At 40.8% G+C, this 27,037-nt stretch overlaps 1 protein-coding gene across 3 annotated transcripts in view; it reads left to right on the forward strand.

Annotated features, from left to right (window-relative positions):
- Window positions 1-6,216: 6,216 nt before the first annotated feature.
- The window catches only part of LOC124274358 (Kv channel-interacting protein 4-like), a 462,530-nt gene continuing 441,709 nt past the window's right edge, over window positions 6,217-27,037 (forward strand). The window contains exons 1-2 of one of the 3 annotated variants that reach the window (XM_046709723.1): window positions 6,217-6,404; window positions 6,490-6,588. In XM_046709723.1, the coding sequence (XP_046565679.1) occupies window position 6,404; window positions 6,490-6,588 (100 nt within the window). In that variant the 5' untranslated portion in view covers window positions 6,217-6,403. Of the gene's footprint in view, window positions 6,405-6,489; window positions 6,589-7,072; window positions 7,113-27,037 lie in introns of those variants that run through there. The other 2 variants (XM_046709725.1, XM_046709730.1) reach the window with 2 other exon arrangements.

Genomic DNA, 27,037 nt, shown 5'->3' on the forward strand with positions numbered 1-27,037 from the left:
CAAACGATGGGGAAACCTGGGGAGAAGGAATCGTTGGCTTGTCACGACGAAACCCAGGTTCGATTCCCCACAATGTGAAATCGCTGGATTCACATTACTGACTCACCCGCAGGAAATATCCAGCATAGTGACAACCGATTCTGTGAGTGAGTGTGGTTTCACACCACTTTCACCAACATTCCAGCAATATCACGGAACGCCAGCAATAGGTTTCACAAATTGTATCCATGTGGAGAATCGAACCCTAGACTTATTAAAGTGTCGACAGTTATACACACATACATTAAACGTGGACAAATAGTACACCAATAGTATAACATACGACCAAGGTTAACACCTGCACACACATACAACCATACACAACGTACACACATAGACACCACACACATACAGTTAGTGAGTGATCCTGTCTAACGGTTTGGACAGTATTCAGGTTAGAGCAAGGTGTGAAAAGTGAATGTGATGAAGAGCCAAACCGTTTGTGCATTCTGATAAACCCGAAGGTAAGATGCAGTTACACCAAGGATCACAATCAAACCGTGCCTTGAATTCAAACCCACAATAATAGTATCCTGGCACGACTAAGGAACGTAATTATGAGGCACCCTTGGCGCTGTAACCCCGGGCTTGGCGTACATGTGCAATTGTACGTATAGCGTTAAACCTTTCATCTCTGTTTCATTGACCGAATACGGGATCTGACGGGCCTGCACAGATGTCCTAGGGTGGTATACTAATCGGCTAAAGGTGGCTCACATTCTATATTGGGCATAATGGGACGATGTGATCCAGCATTAGCCCCTGACGGACACTGGACCATGGAAGCGGACATTAGCACCAGGCAAGTTGGTCTGAGCTGCCTGAATCAGATAAGCCTATACGTTCATCCTTCCGTCACGCACCGAGTGTACGGCATACTGGTACGGTGTGGACACAGGCCTATGAAAGACATAATTACACGGATAAAAGACGAAGACAAGTGAATTATTTCAATTGAAAATGTGATGTGTTAATAGATATGTACAACTGTTACTTTCAAGTATTACCCCATTGCCAACTGAGAATGTTCTTCGTATTGTTTCTATGGCGATACTGCTTGTATGAATGTATAGGGATCATATATCAGCTTGCAGGAAGACGTTAATGCTGTTCTGCAGTGAAGTCAGCTATATATCAGCTTTGTGACGGCGATCTGCCAGATCATCCAGACTAATCAACGATGTATACTGTAATCAACGTTCCGTGCCAATACTCAGTCAGGTCACTTCAAAATGAGAGTATTTAAAAAAAAATGGAAACGCAAATACGCAACAAATTCATTGTTAAAAAACAAACTCTAAGAAGCGCCTATGTGACCCATGTGGCGCGCTGGTAGCCTGGAGACTTCCTTTCATGCTCTAAATACGTGTCAGGCCCGTGAAGGTCCGGGTTAGAATATTGGCCTTCAGTAACCCATGCTTGTCGTAAGAGGCGACTAACGGGATCGGGCGGTCAGGCTCGCTGACTTGGTTGACACATGTCATCGGTTCACAATTGTGCAGATCGATGCTCATGTTGTTGATCACTGGATTGTCTGGTCCAGACTCGATTATTTACAGACCGCCGCCATATAGCTGGAATATTGCTGATTGCGGCGTAAAACTAAACTCACTCACTCACTAAATACGTGTCAAGAGAAGATTGTTCCACTCTTCAGTAAGATCATTGCCGAGTTCCTTTTAAGCGGACGGAAGGACACAGCGTCGTCAATAGGGCTGAGGCTTGATACCGGGCTGGCCACTCAACGCGGACAGTGGTCTTCTGCTCTAAGTAGGAATCAACGACAGGGAGTGACATGAGGTCGTGCATTCCTGCCCATGGGATGAAATCAGGTCGCATCCAAAGTATCATCAGATAAACACACACCTGGTATTGTGCCTGCTGCACGACTTAGATCCCATCATGATTGAGCCCCACCTATAGCGGTCATATTCGGCTCTTGTAGAATCTTATTTTATTTTTTTTGCTGTTGTGTTGCACGCGGTCAACCAGATATGAGTAGGTCACATGATGTCCCTGTATCTGATAACGGTTCAAAGTCTTGTAATGGTGCTGCGAGTCTTGGATAAACCTGCTACGACCGCAGTCAGCAGTATTACTTCACCTTCGGGAACCATGATCTGTGAAGTCTACACAGTGTCTGGACTGTCATGTTGACGTGAACCTATAAGCTCAATCGAAATGTGCCTGTCTGTCGGGTCAGTGACCGTGACCGGATATCATCAGATATCATCAAGGTGAAGGTCATCTGTTCTCAATATCTCGCATGGCTCCCATGAGAGTCCTGAACTGCATGGCATCGTCGCTCAATAGAACCAAACAGATTACAAATGTGGTCTGGGGAATGTTCACCCACTCATCCTGCAGTCCCAACTGTTGGAGGTTCAGTGGCTGGGATCACAGACGTTGATCAAGAGCATCCGATAAATGTTCGATGGGGTTTAGATCTGGAGACCTTGAAGGGCATATCGGTACTTGCATGTTGTGGTTCCTCGTGTGCTGGGGCGGTGGGGTAGCCTAGTGGTTAAAGCGTTGGCTCGTCACGCCGAAGACCCGGGTTCGAATCCCCACATGGGTACAATGTGTGAAGCCCATTTCTGGTGTCCCCCCGCCGTGATGTTGCTGGAATATTGCTAAAAGCGGCGTAAAACTAAACTCAGTCAGTCAGTCCTCGTGTGCTTGTTGTATAACGGGAAGGACACGTGGTCGAAGATGTATATCTGTGTAACGCTTCGCCGTTAAATTGCCCTGGACGTGTACCAAGTCTGTCCTACCGGTGTGGGAGATGGTAGCCCACATTATTACACCATCACCAAACGTGGTGTAGTAATGTATGCAGTTTCGCGCATATCGTACCCAACGACGTCTGTAAACACGACGTCTTCCGTCTCTATGGAGAAGCAAAAAACGTGACTCGTCACTAAACCAAGCACGCCTTCATCACTGTTGTCGCCATACTCAGTCAGATTGACGCCTCGTCTCGGGCGAATACCCGCGGCGTGTAGTCGGTTCCTCACTGCCTGGGCTGGTGATATCCTACGCAATCCTGGTGTTGCTGTAGCTGTAGATGTGGCCGTAGTGAGTCTATCGTAAGAGACGAACCAGTATGAACCTGTCCTGATCTGCATGAGGTTGACCAGATCTGGATAGCGCACATGTTGACCCTTGCGTCTGATAACCGTTCCAAAGTCCTGTAATGGTGCTTGGCGCTTCTTCGGAAAACCTTGCTACGACCGAAGCCGAGTCGCCTATCTGCAGTCGGAAGATGGCGTTGCTTGGACTTCTGGCAGTCGTGGCATGTTTTCACTGTTCACATGCTGAACATTTATGATGACATCCAGATCGTTTTCGTATCCCAACAATTAAGCTGCACGTTCATTTCATGTTATATTCTTTTTGGCCGTACTTTATTCCACCCGCACAAATCACTCCCGATGCATGCAGACATGAGATCGTTATCTTTTCTGTTCATTTTATAATGAATGCCAGCACAACTCCGTCAGATAATTATGTTTTCTAGGTTTCTTTTTTTGCAGAGTATATTTTCCCGCCTAACTAGAGGTTGTTGATGCCGATCACTTTGTGACTAGCTCCTAAATTTCTTTTTTTTACAAAAACGCAAACGGCACTAAACATGAATCAATATGGGAATACGGTTTCACTTCGCTTCAATTTCCCTGATAAGCTCTTATCATCTGATTCAGGGACCAGAGAAAGAGGGGATGGTGGTTGTTCAGTCTGTCGGGAAATCCCGACTTGAGTGCGACCAAGTTGACCATCAACACATTCTGAAACTGCATATGTTGCAGTCTAGATCTTGTAACTTCGCGGTGAGTATATTACAAATAACCCTCAGTCATATCATTATTGCAAACCCGTGAAGATCCGGGTTAGAAAGTCTTCAGCAACTCGTCCTCGTCTTCAGAGGCGAATAACGGAAACGTAAGGTCAGGCTCGGTGACTTGGATGATGAATGTCAACGTACACACACACACACACACACACACAAACCCCACCCCACCCATTGCGAAGGCCGATGCTCATGACGCCAATCACTGTATTGTCTGGTCCAGACTCGATTATTAACAGACTACTCGCATATAGCTGTTGGAGTATTGCAGAGTGCGGCGTTACACAAGCAAATCTACTGATTTTAGAACGCATTATGTAGAATTGTTTTACCAAACCGTTACCATATTTACAGTAGTTCAAAACAGAAACCAGTTTAAGTCTCTAATGATTTGCAAGTCTAGATTGGCTCAGCTCTAGAAACTAGAGTTGTTCTGGGTTGCCTTCAGCTTTTTGTTTTGTTTTGTTGAAAAAAATAAAATATGATTACTTTCTTTCTGGGATTACTCGAGTCGAACACCTGTGTATTTAACCCTTTGCATTTCATACCTTCTCTGAAGCGTTCTACTATCAATACCTCTGTTCCCCTTGCTGGCTGAACTGACACTAGTGAACAGAAGTGGGTTGTTATTCCTGGAGTCGGGTGCCTTATTGTCTGGCTCTGCAGGCGATACCTCGTCCGGAACACTGCAGTTTCGTTTCTCCGTGTGACCCAAACTCTGCATAGCAGTGTTTAACAATCTTGTTGCTGATGAAAGAAAATTTGCAAATCACCAACTGTTTCCGACCAATCACCTTGTAGAACCCCAGGGCAGCGTTCAACACTAAACACTAAAGGTTGCCACGACTGGCGTGTTTGCATACACCTTTCAGTAACACAGCGTTAATCAAACACACGTGTTGCTCTTCTACCAACAGATTAAACCGCATTTCCGATTACACGTGTTTAATCTGCTTGAGCCCATGAAACACACAGTAAGGCACGCGGATGATGAAATTATCTCATTGTTTTGTAAATACCACATTGAGAGCAGCCTCCCTGTGCTTGGCTTCCGGTTACCCGATAACACGCGTTATACACTACCAAATACATGACAGTAAATCATCCCCGTTAAGAACTAGGTCAAACGTTCTATATTCAAAACTCGCTGGTCGTCATTTTATCAACTCGATGAGAGAAAACCAAGGCCATTGAAATCCCTTTAAAATCAATGCATTATAAATTTGGAACATAACGTAGTTTTCGTCAATGGATATCATGGCTCCAGGAGGAACTGGAATCAATAAGAAATAAATTTGAATTTCCTTAACTCTATTTCCATGTTCATCTGTCCTGACTGACAGGCAATTAAAGATGCATTCCAACCTTGTTCAAAGAGTACAACCCACTACAAGACAGATATTATGCCTTGGCTGGAACGAAGGAAGGTTTGAATAAATCATGATTTCAATTGATGATCGGCGAGTTAGCAATGAATGCGGGGCTTGAACCACTGACGTAATATATCCGAGGTAGGGATAAGCAACAGAAGAGATCTACCATGACACCGAAATATATCTTCCCATTAAATAGTGCTCTCTCTACTGCAGCATTGAGCAGTGGGAGAACGTAACCAGTCTTTACGATCGCGGGAGCCAGGGGACAATGTCCCCGAGAACTAAAGCGCACTGGCGTTAATCTCCAGCTCTGTGCCAAACGGGCTCTAACAAGCAAAGTCGCTCCATTCTCTAACGCAAACTGAATTTAAACTAACCGTCGTGTCTCCCTGAAGAAAATAATCCCCTCTGCCTATTTACAACAGAAGCTTGAAAACCAAAGGTTTAGTACGAAGCTCTAAAAACGTCCTTGGTACAATCTCTCTGCCCCACCTGCCACGCCTTAGACCGCCTCCCTGAGCTTCAAGAGGAAGAGGGATGTTTTTTTCGCGCCAGCCTGTGGTTCATCGATCCCAAGGAGCCGCTGTAAGAATGTCTTCGACTTAGATCATTATGGCTGGTCCTGCTTCCCGCGCTCGGTCTTAGCGACAAGGTAGCACAGCACACGATAACGGCATTCCACAAGTAAATACACTCCTGGCGCTATATTCTCCTCCCTCGCTACCTGTAATCCGTCTCTTGGCGTGGCACGGTAGCATCCTAGTACGATACCGTGGTAAATAACTCCACAGCACTTGTGGCTCAACTGTCACAGAATAAAGCAATTGATTGCTAAAGTCAATACAATTTGCCACAGTGATAGCATAATTTTTCCTGGCCGGAAAAGGTCGATTGTAGTGGCTTATTGGAGGAGTGAAGACACGAGGCATGTGATTGATTCAGGATCAGTCTGATCGAGCAGCGCGTTGCTCAAAGCAACGTTCTGTCCAACTCCGTACTACACGTGCTTGGAAGGATTGTGTCACGAACGCACATGAATGTGGTGAAATCCGACCTCTGACCTGTGTCGTCACGTCCGTGAAGCATGCGCCGTTGTAAGCGGGCGCCGTAGAACCATGGTTGTATAGTAGCGGAAAGAAGTAAGTATGATTGTGTAAAAACAGGAGGTCGGCAAAAGTGAATATATCGGATACTACTGCAGACCATCATGTTTTCTGATTCCAGTGGGGCAAGCCTTAAGGAGATTACAGCATAAGCGTCGCTTTGTGCGCCGTTCTCTGTCAAGACGCCCGTTACAGTCGTCAACCTCTTATGGATCAGGGGGTGAGTGCATCTGGCCCTACCCTTAAGTCCTGACCCCCACCCAACATAGCCCCCCTCACAGCCACCCCTACCCAGAGCTTAGTGCTTCTCGGGTAGCTGGTGTATTTCCCTTCTTTGATTTCAGTCCACTTACAGTAATCGGATATAGAGCAACGATACCCACGTGTGTCCATTGGATTTACCATTGACCAGAAGATTTTCAAATTGGATTATTTACGTCTGAAGAAGTGATCAGATGTGGCGTCGTCGGCTTTGGAAACACTGCGGCCAGCGATGAGGTGCCGTTTAATTTGATTGGTTATTTTTAGCATGTGTCGCATGTCTTGCACGTGCAAGGCAAGCCATGCGGACCTGTTTATGCTTCCCAATTACACGTGGAATAATGCCAATTGTGACTGTTTGTACCGTTTTATTTGTGAATTATCCTAGCCCCCTCTTGGATACCTCTACTGTTGAGACTGTTTAGCTGCAGACACACTTGGGAAATAATCATCGGAAAATGCTTGACGACTTGGAGAGCAGCGGTAATATCTAAGCCTTGATCACATAATGAAATCATTTATCTTTGAAATTATTTATCTTTGAATACTGTAATCACTGGAGATTAACATAATGAATTGATCGATCTTTAATATTTAATCACTAAATTGAATTTTATCTTTGAGTACTTTTATCATTGCATTTCTAGTTGCTCACTTGTAGTGAAATTCATCTTTCTTAGAATCACACCTATTTATTACAATCTTCCCACAGACACACTTTGATGCTATTGTTCGGCATGTTTATCTTGAAGCTCTCATCTCCTCTGTAAATATTCTGTGGGGATAATTCAGCTGGTGGTGACAATGGCTTCCTTTGCAGAACCTTGTGAGATCAGTTCAGGGATAAACAAATACAAGATTGTTATATGTACTTAACACAGGTTCAGATTGATAAGCTGTGAATTAGTATCAGGTCTTGTTGGGTGAAGCTTTGTTTATGAATTGCAAAACTGTGATGCCAAACCTGTCATTCTGGCGGAGAACATATTTATTTGAAACTGTTCCTGTTGAGTAAGCTGTGTCTATCAACCAGAGAATGCAATTATCTGTCAGCAGTCTGTATATTTCAAAACCAGGTCCTATGCTTCTCATTTCTAGGATGAACCTTCCACCTTGTAAAGTAACCTCAATCCAACCTTGACAAAGTATTAATTGTTCAAATTCATCCTCCTGAATCTTGACCAAATTAGCCTGGATCAAAAACTGGATCTGCCTAAGAAGTGTAAGGACAACAAATGTTTTCACTTTCAGACACCAACTGGTACACACAAATCTCATTTAGGTGTTACCAAGATCTGAGGCATTGGGTGCAGAGGCACTAATGGTATTGGGCAGCAAATGGTTCTCTTTCAAGGATTCTACTAAGTCACCAATAAGGTGCTGTTAGATTGGATTATGAATATTATTGGATTAATTTAACCAATGAAGACATGTTGTTTTGATTGCTGTGTTAAGACTTGGTGATCATGCCATTCAAGGGACACTTGTCATCATTTATCTGGGTGACCACTGTCTGGTATATCACATGGATGATGGAAGATAATTAAGGGTGTGGTCCTCAGTAAACATACCTAGCTGCATCTGCCTTTTATACAACTATAGTAATCAATACAGAGGCTCATATCTAATCTTTGGATGTTTATGTTGTCATCCATTCTGTTCCTCAGTCATTAAAATACAATAAAAAGAGAAATATAATTCCAGCTTTAAAATTCTCCTGCTTAGAGTTAAAGTATTATTAAAATTGAATATAGATTTTTATTTTACATAAGTAATAGAATATCAATAGGACAACTGTTTTCTTGCCAGAATCACTTGAAGGTCTTAAAACATTCTAATAAATAAACACGACAAATCTCTGCTAAAAGCATGGAAATCAATATTGTCTTTTAAATGGGCCAATCTGCAGCATTAAGGATTGGTGAATTCATCATTTTAAAATCTATATGCATCTTACTCTCCATCAGTTGGACCAGGAATTCTCTTTTAGGGTTCTGTTGTTAAAAATATGTTTGGTTAATGCTTTGAAAAAAAAATTCAAATAAAAGTTTTCCTGTTAAGAATCTAATGGAAACAGCTTTTGCATTTTTTTGTGAAGTAAATTCTCCACAAGCATAGAATTATTCAATGTTGTGAATTCCTTAATCATAATGCAACATGCTTTGAGCTGCTGTGCTGTCATATGTGTCTGTATAGACATACTGGTAGATATGTGTAGTTATAACATCAGGCCCATATTTGGTATCATTATATCTTCATCGTACACCTTGAAAGCTTTGGCTGCAGTAAGGATGAAAGATCCTTAAAACAGAAGAATTTCAGTTAGATTTACCGTTTCTTAAAATAATGGTAAAAGATGCTCAGTTTAAGGAATGGTCATGTTGCAAGATGGCACTGAAAACACAGAACATGGAGGGATGTTAAAGGCCATTTGGCAATCACACAATATGAAACTGTGAAACTGGTTAAAGAGGCTCAGATTAAGGAATGGTCATATTGCAAGATGGCACTGAAACCACAGAACATGGAGGGATGTTAAAGGCCATTTGGCAATCACACAATGTGAAACTGGTTAAAGAGGCTCAGATTAAGGAATGGTCATATTGCAAGATGGCACTGAAACCACAGAACATGGAGGGATGTTAAAAGCCATTTGCCAATCACACAATATGAAACTGTTTCTGAAAGATTGGAATAGTGTGAAATAAATGTTCTCTTGAGACATCCATCAAGATTACTTTGGAAAGTGTCATCAATATCGGATTAAATATCAATCAGTGATGACGTGAGTGGGGAAAAGTGGCTGTGTTTTAACAATTTAGATCAAGTTTAATATCTATTTATGCAGCATCCTTATTTGTGCTTCAGATGCTGCTTTATAGCTGTGTGTTTCTGGGAACATATCGAGCTGTGGAATATATGACACAAACATGATGTGGAATAACAGCTATATTGCTGGGTTTATAGTCCAGGGTATCTGGTGCAGATTTGCATACTCCATTAAGATAAGATATAGGTTCATGAAAATGGTTTATCTGGGCAACATCTGGATTAATTTTCCTGTTAAAAGTAGTTTTATATTTCAAAATTTTCATAACCATGGTTATTATGATACATTGTAAGACACAATTTTATGTTTTAATCAGATTATTTGTCTGTCATCATTATTACATTATTACCTATTCTATTACACTTTCATAACAACAAGGGGCGGTGGGGTAGTCTAGTGGTTAAAGCGTTGGCTCGTCATGCCGAAGACCCGGGTTCGAATCCCCACATGGGTACAATGAGTGAAGCCCATTTCTGGTGTCCCCCGCTGTGATATTGCTGGAATATTGCTAAAAGCGGTGTAAAACCAAACTCAGTCAGTTCATAACAACAAACATCAATTATGAATAGTGTTATTGATGCGATAACCAGTTCAATAAACTTGTACCAAGGTCTGATAAATATGCAAATGAGGTCACCTTTCTGGAACCAGTCAGGAGCTGCTTTTAGCAAGCAATATCAGTGTTATATCTTGCTGATACTGATGAATATCATGCCCCTACAGTTTAGAGGTTTCTTGAAATGCGAGTTCCACCTGGTATCACAAATGGCAAAGTGCATTTAGTCATTATATTCATACGCAGTTTCTGAAAAGAGAATTTTAGTGTCATGTTTCTGTATGTATATATCAAACATTAGAAATAGAGAATGCACTTTGAAAAAATTATTCATGTACAAGACTCAGTTAAAATTGTTTGTATTGCTAATGTATACTGAGCAAAAAAAGTGGAGGATTATAAAAATTTGGGGGTATTTTTATGAAAACAAATGCCCAGTCTTCACTACCCTAAAATTCCTAACCTTACCAGTATGTATATTGTTTTATAACATGCATGACTGATTATTAAGATACTGACTGACTGACTGACTGACTGAGTTTAGTTTAGTTTTACACCGCTTTTAGCAATATTCCAGCAATATCACGGCGGGGGACACCAGAATTGGGCTTCACTCATTGTGCCCATGTGGGGAATCGAACCCGGGTCTTCGGTGTGACGAGCCAACGCTTTAACCACTAGGCTATCCCACCGCCCCGATTATTAAGATACAAGACATTACAAGAAACATTGCAACAGGAGATAAAATCCAACACAATGTACATGAGTTCTTTAAAAGACAACATGATGTTAAAATTTTTGAGATGACACAATATTGATGATGTTAAGATACGTGATCTGGTGTGTGGTAATTCAAGATGCTTGCCAGTGGTGTACCGATACAGTGTTATGGTATTGTATTCCAACAGGAGGCTTTCTATGCAGTACGTTGATTTACAACATGCCAAAACATGTTAAAGGGTGGTAGGATACACCAGCAATTGGTCGACTCACAGTTAAAATAGTTTCTCATTGGTGGATCCATGTCTAACTGTGGTTTGTTTCGTCAGTGGGCAGTCATGAAATGTCTGGACCAGGACAACAGGCAACACAAGCATGAACATTGAGATGTAGCTGAAATAATCTTAAATACATTGTCAAGCCCCATTTCACCGAGCCTGTAATCCTGTATCTGAATACACAATGCCATTTAGAAAGTGGTCAAATGTAACATATGTTATATTTGGGATTACACTTTCTTAGTAAAGTACGGATTCTAGTACTTTTGTTGGGTTGAGTCCCATCTGGGATTCGAACCCACACCCTCAGAGTCAGACACCTAATCACCAGCACTCAAAGTCAGCTGCCTAACCCGCTCAGCCACCACGACTTTTGTAATCCAGTGTCTCTTAATATCATGAAAGGGTGAGGACAAGACTGGAGGTAATATGTAACATACTGTAGCAGAGGTGACAAAATCCATGTACATGAGTGCAGTCAGTAGGTTTTCAGTCTTTCTGATGTTTACCTCGGCTGATTCCAGCTTTTTTTGTACTTAATAGTAACAAAAGTCTTGGTGTGTGATCATTCTTAGTGTTGGAATAAGTCTTCTTATTCAGTAGAACTCTTCATTTCTGGTCATCACATGAATGGTATATTTCTCTGTGATCTTGGTCCTTGGTCTTCTCAGTGCAGACTTCATCACTAAGTAAAAATAATGCCACCCCTTATGTATGACATACATTTGAGTCATACCGTATTTAACTGTCACAATGTATTTACTACGGTTATGTTAACTTGTTGAAAGCAGCATGAAGCAATTATAACAATGTATTTACTACAGTAATGTAAACTTGTTCAAAGCAGCATGAAGCAATTATAACAATGTATTTACTATAGTAATGTAAACTTGTTCAAAGCAGCATGAAGCAATTATAACAATGTATTTACTATAGTAATGTAAACTTGTTCAAAGCAGCATGAAGCAATTATAACAATGTATTTACTACGGTAATGTAAACTTGTTCAAAGCAGCATGAAGCAATTATAACAATGTATTCCTGGTTTTATCTTTTGCCTTTCCATGCACTGTGGCATTCTCTTGGCGCCACACAATTCACCAAAAGTCCTCCCATTCCTGCACCAACCCTCTCCATGACTCTGTCTCTTGTCTCTGTATGATTCTCTCAGGTCAACCCTCCTCCATAGTAATTGACTAGCCACTTAAGGGAATGTGCTCTTTAATGACAATTGTTGAAAAAATCAATTCAAATACAATGTGTCTGGAAGATTTGCTTGAATGGTAGTTGGTAAACCAGTCATTTATATTGACAACGTTTCAGAGTATTGTTGAGCTGCTGATGAGTGAAACCAGCTCTGTGAAGCTTCTCTGGCTGGAGAATGAAGAGGTCAGCTTGCTAATACATCTTCTCAACATCCCAGGGATTTGTCCCTCTGAGAAGAGGCATCAATCTTTATATAACTTTTGATCCTTAAGACCAGCTCTTGTCACTGCTTGATGAAGTTCTGTGGAGGATGAGACGGATTGCTGAGTAGTTGAGTGCTTGCAAGGAACGCTTCAGTGAGCGATTGTTGGAGTGTGCTGCACTCAGCAATATTCAACAGATATCATAACAATGCTCAACTGATATCACAGCAATATGTAATACTTGTCTCAGCAATTTTCAACACATCATGGCAATGTGTAATTGATATTGCAGCCATATTCGATGGGTAATACTGAAATATTCAGTTGATTTTACAGCAATATTCAATAGATATTGCCGCCATATTCAACAGGTATCAGCAATATTCAATAGATATCACAGCAATATTCAATAGATATTGCAGCCATATTCAACAGGTATCAGCAATATTCAATAGATATCACTGCAATATTTAATGGATATTGCAGCAATATTCAACAGGTATCAGCAATATTCAATAGATATCACAGCAATATTTAATGGATTCTTCTCCAACAAATTTAAGGGCTACCCAATTCAGTCATTCATCTGCTAAAGTAAACCAATCATGCCACTACAGATCAACTACAGCCCTGTGGAAGAACAGAGTTGTCATCAACGTTTTATAGTTATATTATATTCAGTCTAAGTAAACTTAAGCTCAGTATTATTCGTTACACTGCTATACTGAGTCTAACAAAACCTTGTGGAAGGTCGCATCAGGTAACCTTTTCTATTGTCTAATCAGAACACAGCTTACCAAATCGTGAAAGATGACATTCGCACATACCTTTTGAACTTTTATCTCGAAAAAGTTTTGTACCCGAACGATTCTGAATGCTATTTTCCGTACGATCGCTTCCGAGTGATGCACATGGAGCACACCACAACCGTGAGTAAACAGTCGCTGAAAATAGCGTTTCGTCAGTATTCAAGGATGTCAGCTTGCGGAAATATTAGCTAATGATAACTATGTCAACAGAAACCCAAAAGGGTATATTCTGCAGGTCATATATCTGTGTTTTATGCAGGTTTTCATTTGTTGTGATATCTGAGTGTTGGCGACCGGGGAAGAGTAAATCCATTTTGTAAGTCCCGCCGAACCCTAAATAGTAGCCGTTGTCTGATTGGTTAAATCCTTTCTGTCGTCTCGCTATTGATTGGATGGTCATAGGTCGCTCAAAGGTTACCTGACGCAACCTTCCATATAGTTTTGTTAGACTCAGTATAGCAGTGTAACGAATAATACTGAGCCTAAGTTTACTTAGACTGTATTATATTGAACCTGGTAATCTGTTAAAGTAGAGTAAACCACCTCGTATACATGCCTCCTCAACATCCCATGGGATATCTCTGAAAGAAAAGGTTACCAGTATCCCATGAATATTGGAGCCAGAAGATGAGGGTCTGGGTGTTAGACTTAGTGACTTGGTAATTGGGATTTTATCTGGTTAAATGTTCAATGCATTCACAAAATGGGTACTCTGAAGGAACTGGTTACAAGCTCCATGAATATTGGAAAAGACAAAAATGGATCACGGTGTTAACTTGTGACGACAAATGTAATTTTATCTGGTTAATGTCTCATGCATTCACTGGTTGGTCCACTCTTATGTTTACAAGCATCTTTGTTATAGCTGGAATATCAATAAAATTGTTGCTGACAGTCATTATTTCTGTCTATAGACCCCCTTATCCAACCCTCCATCCACCCATCTGCCTACTTACTCATCCATCCCACTTATCCATCCATTCTCGATCCACCCTTTCAGCCATGCACCAACTCATCCACCCATTCATTCATCCACCCACATGTCCATCCATCCACTCCACCCACCCATCCATCCATCCACTACTCCACCCACTATCTGTTCACTCTGTTGCCTCACACAGCTCCCAGACCGCCTCCATGGTGTAGTGGTTTGAGCGTCCACCCGGAGAGCGGAAGGTCATTGGTTCGATCCCCGAGAGTGTCATACAATAAAGATGGTACTTGTTGGTCCCTGCCTGGGACTCTGCATTAATGGGTACAACAAGGACTGGTCAGTTTGGAGTCAGTATAATGTGTCTGGGTGGGGGATATTCATGCTTAACTGCGGCATGGTATCTCTGTGAGTTAGCACTATAAAACCAGCCTAAAAAAACACTATAAAGTCTGGGCTAGTACAAGCAGCCACATATACACATGCACGCACATCGTCATCTGAACGAAATATTCTTAAGTGCAACGTTAAACAACATTTCACCTCACCTCACCTCACCTCACTTCACCTCATCTCACCTCACCTCACCTCACCTGGCTCGCATGGTGTTATGGATAGAGTGTCTGTCTGAAGGTCATTTGAGAGAAGGTGAAAGAAGGTACTTGTTGTTGCACTGCCTGGTTCATAGCATGAGAGGATGGGTGGTGGTGGGGGGGGGGAGAGAAAGCAAAGACTTTGACTTAAAGTAAGTATAGCTTGGGAGGTTCATCCATGCTGAAACAGTGGCATGGTTTATCAGAGGGACTGAAGTATAAAACTGGTGTAAGACATGTACTAGCCGCCTCACACACACACACATGGTGCATGGTGCTGTGATTGGATGCATGATGATGATGATGATGATGATTTGGAGATTTAATGCGTGCTTTCTCACATAATGCTTATTTCGCACACTGATTTGAACAAAGGATATGGCAACCTCAAGGGGGCGTTAGTGTTGCATAATTAAATTTGTATCAATTTTGAATTTGTCAGAAGTTGTAAGTGGGATGAACTATGGCACGGTTTGGTTGGTATCTGTGTTTTTGTTTTTATGTTGTTATGTTGTACGTTGGTAGTTGGTTATGTGGGATTATAAGTATGGTAACTCTCCATTCCTTCCTTAAAATTGGTTGGTAGGCACAATATTTTAATGGAATGGAGAGTTACAAGATTTATTAAACCCATTAGTATTGGGAATATTGCTGTTATCAAAATTAAATGTCAAAATGACAAAATGAAGGTTTTATTTTGAAACTGGTACACATCGCTCCATTCCTAAAAAGTAATGGAGCGAACAGACAATGGAATGACGTCACAAATGTAATTTAAGCGACCTTAAAGGCCCGTTTTGAAAAGAAATATACCTTGGTCTTTGAATTTTTGGGTGTTATTTAGTGGACTGAGGAGTGTTTGCACCCAGTGAACTCTGGAGCACCATTCTGTGTTGGTAGTGTCTGCTGTGTAGCAGGATGTGTTCGCGTTTCTGTTTCGTTGCAGTAGGTGCATTTGTGGTGGATGCAGTTACACCCCATTACAGTTGCTCCTGCGCACCCTGCTCTTTCACAAGGCTATACACCACTGGGGCAGGGCAGCAGAAAGTGCCCATCAGCTCTCCGAGGCAGCAACTGGAGTTGGGGCAGGTGGGTGGATGTTAGTGCAGCAGGTGTGATAACATGAGCAGCGGCAGCATCATCGGCAGTGATAACAACAGCAGTAGCTGCCACAGCCAATCACCACACAGCACAGGGCGTTGACCTGTGTCTATCTCCCCATTGTGTGTACAATCTAACGATCTTGTAAAACATGAAACGTCCAAATAACGCTCACTTTCCCTAAGGAAAGGGAAGTTATGCCAGCACACAGACCTGACTGTTAAGTAGGCACATGCTGACACTTCTAGGGATCCAGGATGATGAAGGATTATTCACACATCACCCCAGCTTTGGTGCAGATTATGCTGCACCTCTGTATGAAATATAGGCCTGTCCCTACATTATTCGGCTTCATTTCAGAGTGGTTGGTGTGCTTCTCCCTCCATCCATCTTAACTGCCTGAGTCGTGTGTACATTAGCTTTGAAATGCTCTGATGACAATAATATTGATGATTTTTTGTTACATGATGTTGGTGTTGGTTATGGTAGTGATGATAGTGATGATGGTGATGGTGTTGATGATGATCATGATGCTGATGATGTTGATGATTCTGTTCATGAAGGTGGTGGTGATGACAATAATGATGTTGATTATGGTTTTGAAGGTGTTAAAGATGATAATTATGGTGATGTTTATGATGGTGATGGTGTTGATGTTTATGATGATGATGATGATGATGCTGGTGGTGTTGGTGTTGATGAAGGTGGTGATGGTGGTTATGATGTTGATGTGTTGGTGTTGATGTGGTGATGATGTTGTTGCCGATGGTGGTGGTGGTGGTGGTTGATGATGATGATGGTGGTGATGGTGGTTATGATGTTGATGTTGATGATGATGATGATGGTGTTGGTGATGATGATGGTGGATGTTGATGAATGATGGTGGTGATGGTGGTTATGATGTTGATGTTGATGATGATGATGATGATGCTGGTGGTGGTGTGTGGTTATGGTGTTGATGAAGGTGGTGATGGTGGTTATGATGATGTTGATGTTGATGATGATGCTGGTGGTAATGGTGGTGGTGGTGATGTTTAAGATGATGATGAAGGTGGTGATGGTGGTTATGATGATGGTGGTTTATGATGATGATGATGATGATGATGGTGGTGGTGTTGGTGTTGATGAAGGTGGTAATGGTGGTTATGATGATGTTTATGATGATGATGGTGGTGGTGGTGTTGATGATGATGGTGGATGTTGATGTTGATGGTGCCGAGGTGGTGGTGTTGATGAAGGTGGTAATGGTGGATATGATGTTGATGTTTATGATGATGCTGGTGGTGGTGGTGGTGGTGTTATCAGCCAATACATTGTATTGCAATATATTGAGATTCAGGTGCTTGTTTTGTGATATGTTTTGGACAGTACATGTTTGACAGCAAGAGACACTAATTGTACATGTCGATCCTATTTCTACATTATAAATCCCTATGAATATTTGTTATGGTTTTAATGACGGCAATCTCAAAATTAGGTTGCATAGTCAGGGATTCTGTTTTCTTTTAAATACAATTGATAGTATGTACAGTATGCCATTTTGTCATTGAATAATGAAGGAACACATCTTTGTTATTGAAAGTCAGTGTAGATAATAATTTAAACCATAAAGATAATCCCAAAACTTCAAATATGTTCTTTATACAATATACCGGTTCACAGAAAATATATTACAATATGTATCATTTGAAAAGCGTATTGCGGTATACCAATAATACCCTGCAATCCTATACATGATTACATCTGTACTCCTATTAAAATCTGGGACGGTGGGGTAGCCTAGTGGTTAAAAAGCATTAGCTCGTCACGCCGAAGACCCAGGTTCGAATCCCCACATGGGTACAATGTGTGAAGCCCATTTCTGGTGTCCCCCACCGTGATGTTGCTGGAATATTGCTAAAAGCGGCGTAAAACCAAACTCAGTCAGTCAGTCAGTCATTAAAATCCCCCTCTTCAACTGGGGATCGGAGCCTCCATCTGCTAGCTCAAGAGAACTCCTCTTAACACTTGACTGACACAACAAGGCGAGGGGCATTGATTTCAGCCGCCACACTTTATTCATCACACATAAATGAAATATAAACTTTGGCCTTACCAGTGTTATGATCAATGGGAATCATCAGATTGAGTTCTAGAGCCTTGATTGCCATGGTGGTCTAAGATGCCATACTTTATCAACAGCGTGTATTACCCACCAAGATCTGTTAGTCCTAGGTTTGAATCCTATATTTTCTTTATTGCGGTTTTGGTCTCCCGCTCTGTGTATATGGGTTCACCAACGAGATAAATGTTTAAAATCTGTGTCAATTTGGTTTTTTCCCAAACAGTTTTGTGTGAGGAACATTCGAGAACTTGGCGACTTGAAAACCAAATATAGGAATTAATGGATAACAGCTTCTTGTTTATTGCAGTTAGTGATATTTCGATGTAGATTCTTCCACAGTTTGATGTAGATTCTTACAGATTCTGATCAGGTTCATGACAGTGTGAGACTGTTACTTTGAAACATTGCTAAATGCAATAAACAAGAACGTGTTCTCCATCAATTTGTTTTCATTAAAGCAATATGTCTTCCTCATTTTATGTTACTGAAATACTGTTCAAAGAAGGTTAACCCCTCTTTCTCCTCAACAACCCAGCTCTTCCAGGTGATAAGGGTTAATCAGGATGGTTAAATAAATGTTCCTTTTTTTCTTACTTTAAGAAATTGTCTTCCCAGACATTTTAAGTGTAAATCATGAATGTAAAATGTGGAAAACATACAGGCACAAGCTTTGCTATTGCAGACACATTGCTTATGATATAAATCACTGGATGTGTTGTTCAGACTTGATTACTTACAAACTACTATTACAAGTGAAGATATTGCTGGAATGTTCCTGCGTGTGGGGTTAAACACACTATAGTGATTATGATCCATGGTTATTGCTTGACTTCTTGCTGGCGCAGTGTAATATATTGCAGCTTCTGTTCAAAGCAGGATTACGCATAATAATGACCATTTTTCTTGTGCCATATCCATGTGCTTCAATACTCCCATGGTGCTACACAATGAATCAAATCCCTCCCATTCCTGAATCAACCCTCTCCACAATTCTGTCTCCTGTGCAGTCTGGACTCTCCTGACCAACCCTCCTCCATAGTAATTGACTAGCCACTTAAGGGAATGTGCTCCTTAATGACAACTGTTGAAAAAATCAATTCAAATACAATGTGTCTGGAAGATTTGCTTAAATTGTAGTTGGTAAACCACACACTCTTGCACAAAGGTCTGGGTTTTCATCACCAACAGATCATTGTGTTTCGCATAATCTGTGTATTTTGTGTTAGGATGCTAAACTTAGTTGCACATTTGATTTAATCATATTTTTATTCTGTAAATAAATAGGGATTGGTGAACAAGCTGTTGTTGCATACAACATATCATACAAGTTAAAAATTGTGAGTTCCACAGAAGTATGGTGAACAAAAATTGGTGTGATGTGTATTTGTATTTTTATCTAAAACTAGCAGATGATCACATGCAATTTGGTGTGCCTGAAGTGTTAATGCAATTAAGGAATGTGCTGATTAATTGGTGACAGGTTTTTCTTATACAAATTCAAGTTACATTGGTATTGAAAGTTTTGAAACATTTGTTTTTGTGATAAAATTGTGGATTGATTTGATTTCAGAATTTTCATGTTTTCAGAAGTAGAAGTTGCACATTTTACTTTCAGATCCAGGTATAAATGTACTTATCTTATAGGAGTCTCGTGTGAATAAGTGTGAAAACCATTTCAGTATTTATAAGAAATCTCTCTGGAAGCAGATCCAACTGTATCATTCAGGATCTACTCACAGTGTCAGGGGCGGTGGGGTAGCCTAGTGGTTCAGGCGTTCGCTCATCATGCAGAAGACCCGGGTTCAATTTCCCACATGGGTACAATGTGTGAAGGCCATTTCTGGTGTCCCCTGCCGTGATGTTGCTGGAATATTGCTAACAGCAGCGTAAAACTAAATTCACTCATTCACTCACAAAGTGTTCATAGAGTTACAAGCTATTGTAAGTATAGTTTGTCAGTGCAGTGAACACTTTGTGGATTGGGCCCCTGATTGTCATGGCCATGTGTCTATGAATCACTGCGACATAATGATGACACCAGGTAATCATGTAGAGGTGAGTGTTTCCTGCTCCAGGACTGACACCCATCACAAAATCACTGACACATCTGGTAAAATAGTCCATGTCCTAATACAGGTTGTAAGTTGCTGACATAATCCAGATGATATAAAGGGAAGTAATGAGCATACAAACAGGAAGTAAAGATCGTCAAATATGCTTCAGTGATCGGCATACATGTTCGAGTAGCTGTGAGAATGTTGTTTAAGTACGCATGTCCTGGGCTGTGTCTGTGAATGCTGAGCAAACCAATTGAAACGTGTATGTACGGGGTCTTAAGCGCTGATAGGAAAGGCTTGTTGAGACCAAGAAATGATGTATCCGCTTCAGGATTTGAAAGCCAAAAACATGTTAATGTAATATTGATATATTGATGCCACCATGATAGCTCCACATTTAATGTTTAGTTTGTGGAAATACAAACATACTTACCCTGAAGGCTGGTGGCAACCAACGCGAGACATTATTGACAAACATGGCATCTTTAGGCCTGCTTCCTTCCACATCATTTCATGGCGTGAAGTTAATTGATTGTGATCTGGGGAATGGCAGATCAGGGTGTAAGGGATTTGTCAGAATTTACTTTACATGAAGATGAAGGTTGTTGGTTATGATGGGATTAAATATGGTTTGACAAATATGCTGGCCTGCTAGATAAATACTGGTTACTAATTGAATCATCAATCAAGATAATTGTTAAATGAGGTGGTATAGCCAGTTGATGGTCAGCACACTGCTCATGTTAGAGGGGGGGAGGGTGGTGGTGTTGTTGTGTGTGTTTAGCCTAGTGGTTAAAGCGTAAATGCTCGTCACGCCAAAGACCCGGGATTGATTCCCCACATGGGTACTTTGTGTGAAGCCCATTTCTTGTGTCCCCTGCCGTGATATTGGTGGAATATTACTAAAAGTGGCATAAAACTAAACTCACTCACTTACTCAAGTTAGAGAGCACCCACTATTGGAGTGCTTTGTTTTTCAGTTCCCAGCAGTGATGATAGTCTAGAGGAAAAGGAAAAACCCTAGCGTTCTTTTACCTCTTTTTGCTAGTGTATGTGGAAAATCAGAGTCATTCTTTTGTGAACAGTAACTTTGACAGCGAGAATGGTTGCAATATGTTTGTGTGGAATTTACTTTAATTTTTTGTCTTGCAGTTAATCTGGCAAACCTTTTGGGCCCAGGGATATTCCTCTGATCGTAATTGTGTTCACAGATCATAGGATCAACATCAGAGCTTTGCCATTATTTATCCAACTTTTTTCTTGCTTTGGAAAAAAAATGCAAATATAGGATTGTTTTTATCCTGACTGCAAGTTTGTGAAAGATCTCGTCTCCACATAAATCTGTCACAGTGAGCGTGGATGTGGTGTTTAGAAGGGAAATAGTGCTGTAACATGGGACATTGCTGTCTGGACAGAGGGAAACAACACTGTGTGGAGCTGGGGGAAATAAACTGTGGTGTCATTTACATTGCTGTCTGGATGGAATGAAACAGCACTGTGTGGAGTGTGGGGAAATACAATTTTGATGTCATTATAAATGGTGTACCCCGTTGAAGGAATTATTTTAAATCACACGCTTCTTTAATAGTGAGTGAGTTAGTTTAGTTTTACGCCACTTTTAGCAACATTCCAGCAATATGACGGTGGGGAACAGAAATGGGCTACACACATTGTACCCATGTGGGGAATCGAACCTGGGGCATGACAAGTGAACACTTTAACCACTACGCTACCCCACTGCCCTGATTTTTGAATAAGGAATAAATACAAATACTTCTATGAAGCAAGATGTGCTGTTTGCTTCTCTGAGATGTGGACTGGTCACACCTAGGAGTGACCGTACAGTATGTCTATAGGGAGGGAGCAGCTACATCAACAGTCTGGTATGAAGAAGTGCTTGCTCAGCAAATTTCAACTTCCATTTCCAAGGCTTCTCTTTTATGAGGTTATAAACTCACGTTACAACATAACGTGTCAGTGTGTAGGTGGAAGGTTGATGGTCATTGTGGGCTGAGGGGATATAGATCTTCAGTGGAGATGTCAAGATGGCTGAACAAAGAGTCTGAGTGATTTTAGTACAAGTGTTGTAACACAAGATTACGTATTGGTCCACAGAGCTTGTGTGTCACATGAATGTGAATATAAATAATACATTAGTTATACCATCTTATTTTAACCTTGATTTATCTGTTACAATTGGGTGAGTTCACATTGGTAATATTTGATAATTTGTGTCTCTTGAAGAAAACGGTGACTCACTTATGTCATTCTTGAAATTTACTGAGCTAGAACTTAGAGGTGAGGTCTCCTGTACATTGTTCTTAGTCCTACATATTCTCATGATACATTGAAATATTTCCTCACACGGGTGCAGTGGGGTAGTGATTGGAGGACTTGCTTGTCTCACCCAGCTGGACCTGGTGAGATATTGCTGAATACATGCTAACAGTAGCGTGAAACCTCACTCACTCAGTATGTGTTTATATTGCCTATCAATACCTGAAATGATGCACAGGGTAGCCGAGTGGTAAATGCGTTCACTCATCATATAGAATACCCAGGTTTAAGTCCTTGAATGTGATATTACTGGAATATCGCTCAGTGTGAACTTTGACCCATGAAGATCCGGGTTAGAATTGATCTTCAGTAACCCATGCTTGTCATAAGAAGCGATCAGGTGGTCGGTTCCCAATTGCGCAGATCGATGCTCATGCTGTTGATCACTGGATTGTCTGGTCCAGACTCGATTATTTACAGACCACTGCCATATAGCTGGAATATTGCTGAGTGCGTCATAAAACTAAACTCACTCACTCACTCCAAACTGTAATTGATCAGAGAGATAGTCAATGGATGATGTAAGACGTCAGTACAAAAGAATGTCTTGGCTGTTCAGAAAGAGATTCAATTTGACATAAAGGGCCGAATAACTGCGAAAATTATGATGAATGGACCACTGAAAACACAAGTCTTTCGTGAAAAGGGTAAGCATTTACCACTGTACCAATATGGCCATCATAGTTTGTCCCCAAAAGTTGCCTGACTCATTATTGCAGTCAGTAAAAACCAGACACTAGAGTGATAAATAAATGAAAACACTGACATGACAGTGCATTTACTGATTTGGTGACACCTAACAGAAACAATATGGTAACGGCAGTGTAAAAGTGTAGCGATCCCACTAAGTATTAGTGAAGAAAAATGTTTAGGATATAGATTTGTGTGCAGCTCAGTGAAAGTAATATCCATGATAACAGCATTAATCTTTGCTAAGCTGTTGCATAATTGAGTCAAATGGTTTGATGGTTTGGTGGTTTCCTTCTGCCTGATATGATCGCTAGTTGTTCCAGAAGCTGGGATCTACCAAGGGACCAAAGATTCTGTTTCAGCAACTTTAATGCAAGTCAAACAAACACCACCACCTTTGTTTGTATGCTGACTAAATTTGATTACATGGCTTATACACTGCTGACATTGGCCTAGTTGTCAGAGACAACCCAGAGAGGGTCGGTGGTTTTACTCTGGCAGTACCATACCAAAACATGGTACTTGTTGTTTCTCTGCCTGCTGCTCAGCATTAAAGGGAGAAAAGAAGGACTCTTGAGCATGGAGTCTATGTACTGTCCCAGAGTAGGGTATCCACACTAGACTGATTTATTGTATCTACAGACGGCTTGCACTATAGACTGTCTCCAGTCTAGACAAATACACACAGACACACATTTATTAGTGAACAAGGGGCGGTGGGGTAGCCTAGTGGTTAAAGTGTTGGCTCGCCATGCCCGAAGACCCCGGTTCGAATCCCCACATGGGTACATTGTGTGAAGCCCATTTCTGGTGTCCCCCGCCGTGATGTTGCTGGAATATTGCTAAAAGCGGCATAAAACCAAACTCAGTAAGTCAGTCAGTATTAGTGAACAACATGTTTTGGAAATGGATATGTTTTGCATCAATTTCCATGTTGGCATTACTCTTTGCCTAGCTGTTGCTTAACCGATTCAAATAGTGTGTTTTCTCAGTAACTGACATGACAGCTAGTTGAGCCAGATGTGGGTATGTACCATGTGGGTATGCATGTTGCTATGTAAGTGCACTGATCTTGAACATACTGTTACACCCCATTTCACCTCACCTGTACAGACACGTCAGAATTTCATTCAAAGCACTAATGACAAGATTCTAGATGAACGCTGAGCTCCAGACAATTGACCACAATCTAACTCTACTCCTGGGCTTTCAGAAGGTGGAACACTGCTGGTAGGACCATAGTGTTGAATGCTGATGAGGACAGAGGATAGTGATGGTTTTGGTTTGGGATAATTTTGTTGGTTTTCCTGGATTTTCCAAATAGTTCTGTCTGCTAGATGTTTAATATAGAAATGAAAGTGTTTGCACCTTTGATTAGGCAGGCCTCAATTTAAAAGCAGCTGAACGGGTTTTTTTTTACAAAGTATTATTGATAAGTAATTTAATTTTTATAATGTCAAGGTTTTTCTTTTTATTTGTTACTTGTTCATTTAACCCTCCCAGACAATGAGGTCAGTGGGGAAATAACTAACAGGTAAATCTTTGTATAAAAACATTTAACCACATCTGGCAGTTAATGAGACACTTCTGAGTTAAGATTTCATACACATCTTGGGTCTTTGTATGCCCTCACAAACATTTAACCACATCTGGAGTCTGAGACTCTTTTAAACTCATACACATCTTGATAAGTAGATCAACAAACATTTATTCTCACCAGTACTGAGTATTACTTTTAATGTAAACTCCATACACATCTTGGGTCTTTGTATACTCACAAACATTTAACCACATCTTTCTGCAGTACAATGAGACTTTTAAACTCATACACATCTTGGGTCTTTGTATACTCACAAACATTTAACCACATCTGCAGTGTAATGAGACACTTCGAGTTAACTCATACACATCTTGGGTCCTTGTATACTCACAAACATTTAACCACATCTGCAGTGCAATGAGACTCTTCTGAGTAAACTCATACACATCTTGGGTCTTTGTATACTCACAAACATTTAACCACATCTGCAGTACAATGAGACACTTCGAGTAAACTCATACACATCTTGGGTCTTTGTATACTCACAAACATTTAACCACATCTGCAGTACAATGAGACACTTTGAGTAAACTCATACACATCTTGGGTCTTTGTATACTCACAAACATTTAACCACATCTGCAGTACAATGAGACACTTCTGAGTAAACTCATACACATCTTGGGTCTTTGTATACTCACAAACATTTAACCACATCTGCAGTGTAATGAGACACTTCGAGTTAACTCATACACATCTTGGGTCCTTGTATGCTCACAAACATTTAACCACATCTGCAGTGCAATGAGACACTTCGAGTTAACTCATACACATCTTGGGTCTTTGTATACTCACAAACATTTAACCACATCTGCAGTGCAATGAGACACTTCGAGTAAACTCATACACATCTTGGGTCTTTGTATACTCACAAACATTTAACCACATCTGCAGTGTAATGAGACACTTTGAGTAAACTCATACACATCTTGGGTCTTTGTATACTCACAAACATTTAACCACATCTGCAGTGTAATGAGACACTTCGAGTTAACTCATACACATCTTGGGTCCTTGTATGCTCACAAACATTTAACCACATCTGCAGTGCAATGAGACACTTCGAGTTAACTCATACACATCTTGGGTCTTTGTATGCTCACAAACATTTAACCACATCTGCAGTGCAATGAGACACTTCGAGTTAACTCATGCACATCTTGGGTCCTTGTATGCTCACAAACATTTAACCACATCCGCAGTAACACAGTGCATAAGCACCAACTTAAGTTCTACTTGACTAGTTGACCAAGGACAGCTGTATAAGATATTCTCCATGCCTATGGTCAACTGAATATGGTTTAAACATATTTATTTCCAAAAGAGGAACTGGATTGGTAAACAAGCAGTATGTTGCTTATCTGAATACCACTCCAGAACTAAATATATCATTCTACTTGTGCAAATGCAACTAGTAGATAAATATTCTTCATTTTCATGGTGAAATGAGTGCAAAGTTGTACTATTTAATGACATTTGAAATAAAGTTATGATTGTCCATGGTCAACTAAGGCAAGATATCTTGCATGGCCATGGTCAACTGAAAACAATGTTCAACTTATCGATTGACATTGAAGACAATGTTGTACATGCTGATGGACAACTGAATACAGTATCTGGATGTACTCTGTTTCCATCTGCTTATGAAGTCCTACAGGGCTTACCAATACAATGGTTTTCTTGTCAGTGGACAGCTAAGAACAAAGCTGCTTTAGAACCCATTTCCTGATGCTGATTTGTGTATGCTCTGTGAAACAAAACACATTCATGATGAAGTTTATAAGAGACAGTTCTGTGTTGTAATACAGGGAGGATGTAATCAGCTATTTACACCACACGCGGGGAATAAGAGGTGCAATAGATCTGACTTTGAAGACACAGGAGACAGTATTGCTGTCAATAAGTAAATTATTTTTCTATTGCCATTTTGGGAACATAGGTTTGACCTAAAGCATTTTGGAGCAGTTGTTCAGACAGGCTGATCAGAGGTAACTGATGCCATGCATCACACATGGTCAGCACTATGATATTGAATTCGAAGGGCAGTGGGGTAGGTGATTGATTAAACAATCGCTCGTCGCACTGAAGTCACGAGTTCGATGCCCCACATGGGTACAATCTGTGAAGAACATTTCTGGTGTCCCCGCTGTGATATTGCTGGAATATTGCTAAAAGCGGTGTCAAACCATCTCACTCACTCAGTTCGTGGTCATGTGACATGTCACCTGTACGAAGCAAGAAAAAGTTTTGATCATGAATATTTTGAGGATATTTTATGAAACTGAGTGGTCAAGAAGATTTGTGTTCTGTAACCTTTTGTTTATTTTATGTCTGAACTGAAATATTTTATTTGATCATTCAGTTGTCGGTTTGAATCCCAGTTGATATGGTTT

Source organism: Haliotis rubra, unplaced genomic scaffold (genome assembly GCF_003918875.1).
Source record: "Haliotis rubra isolate DU_JTF1 unplaced genomic scaffold, ASM391887v1 Scf19, whole genome shotgun sequence".
Classification (NCBI taxonomy): Eukaryota; Metazoa; Mollusca; class Gastropoda; order Lepetellida; family Haliotidae; genus Haliotis; species Haliotis rubra.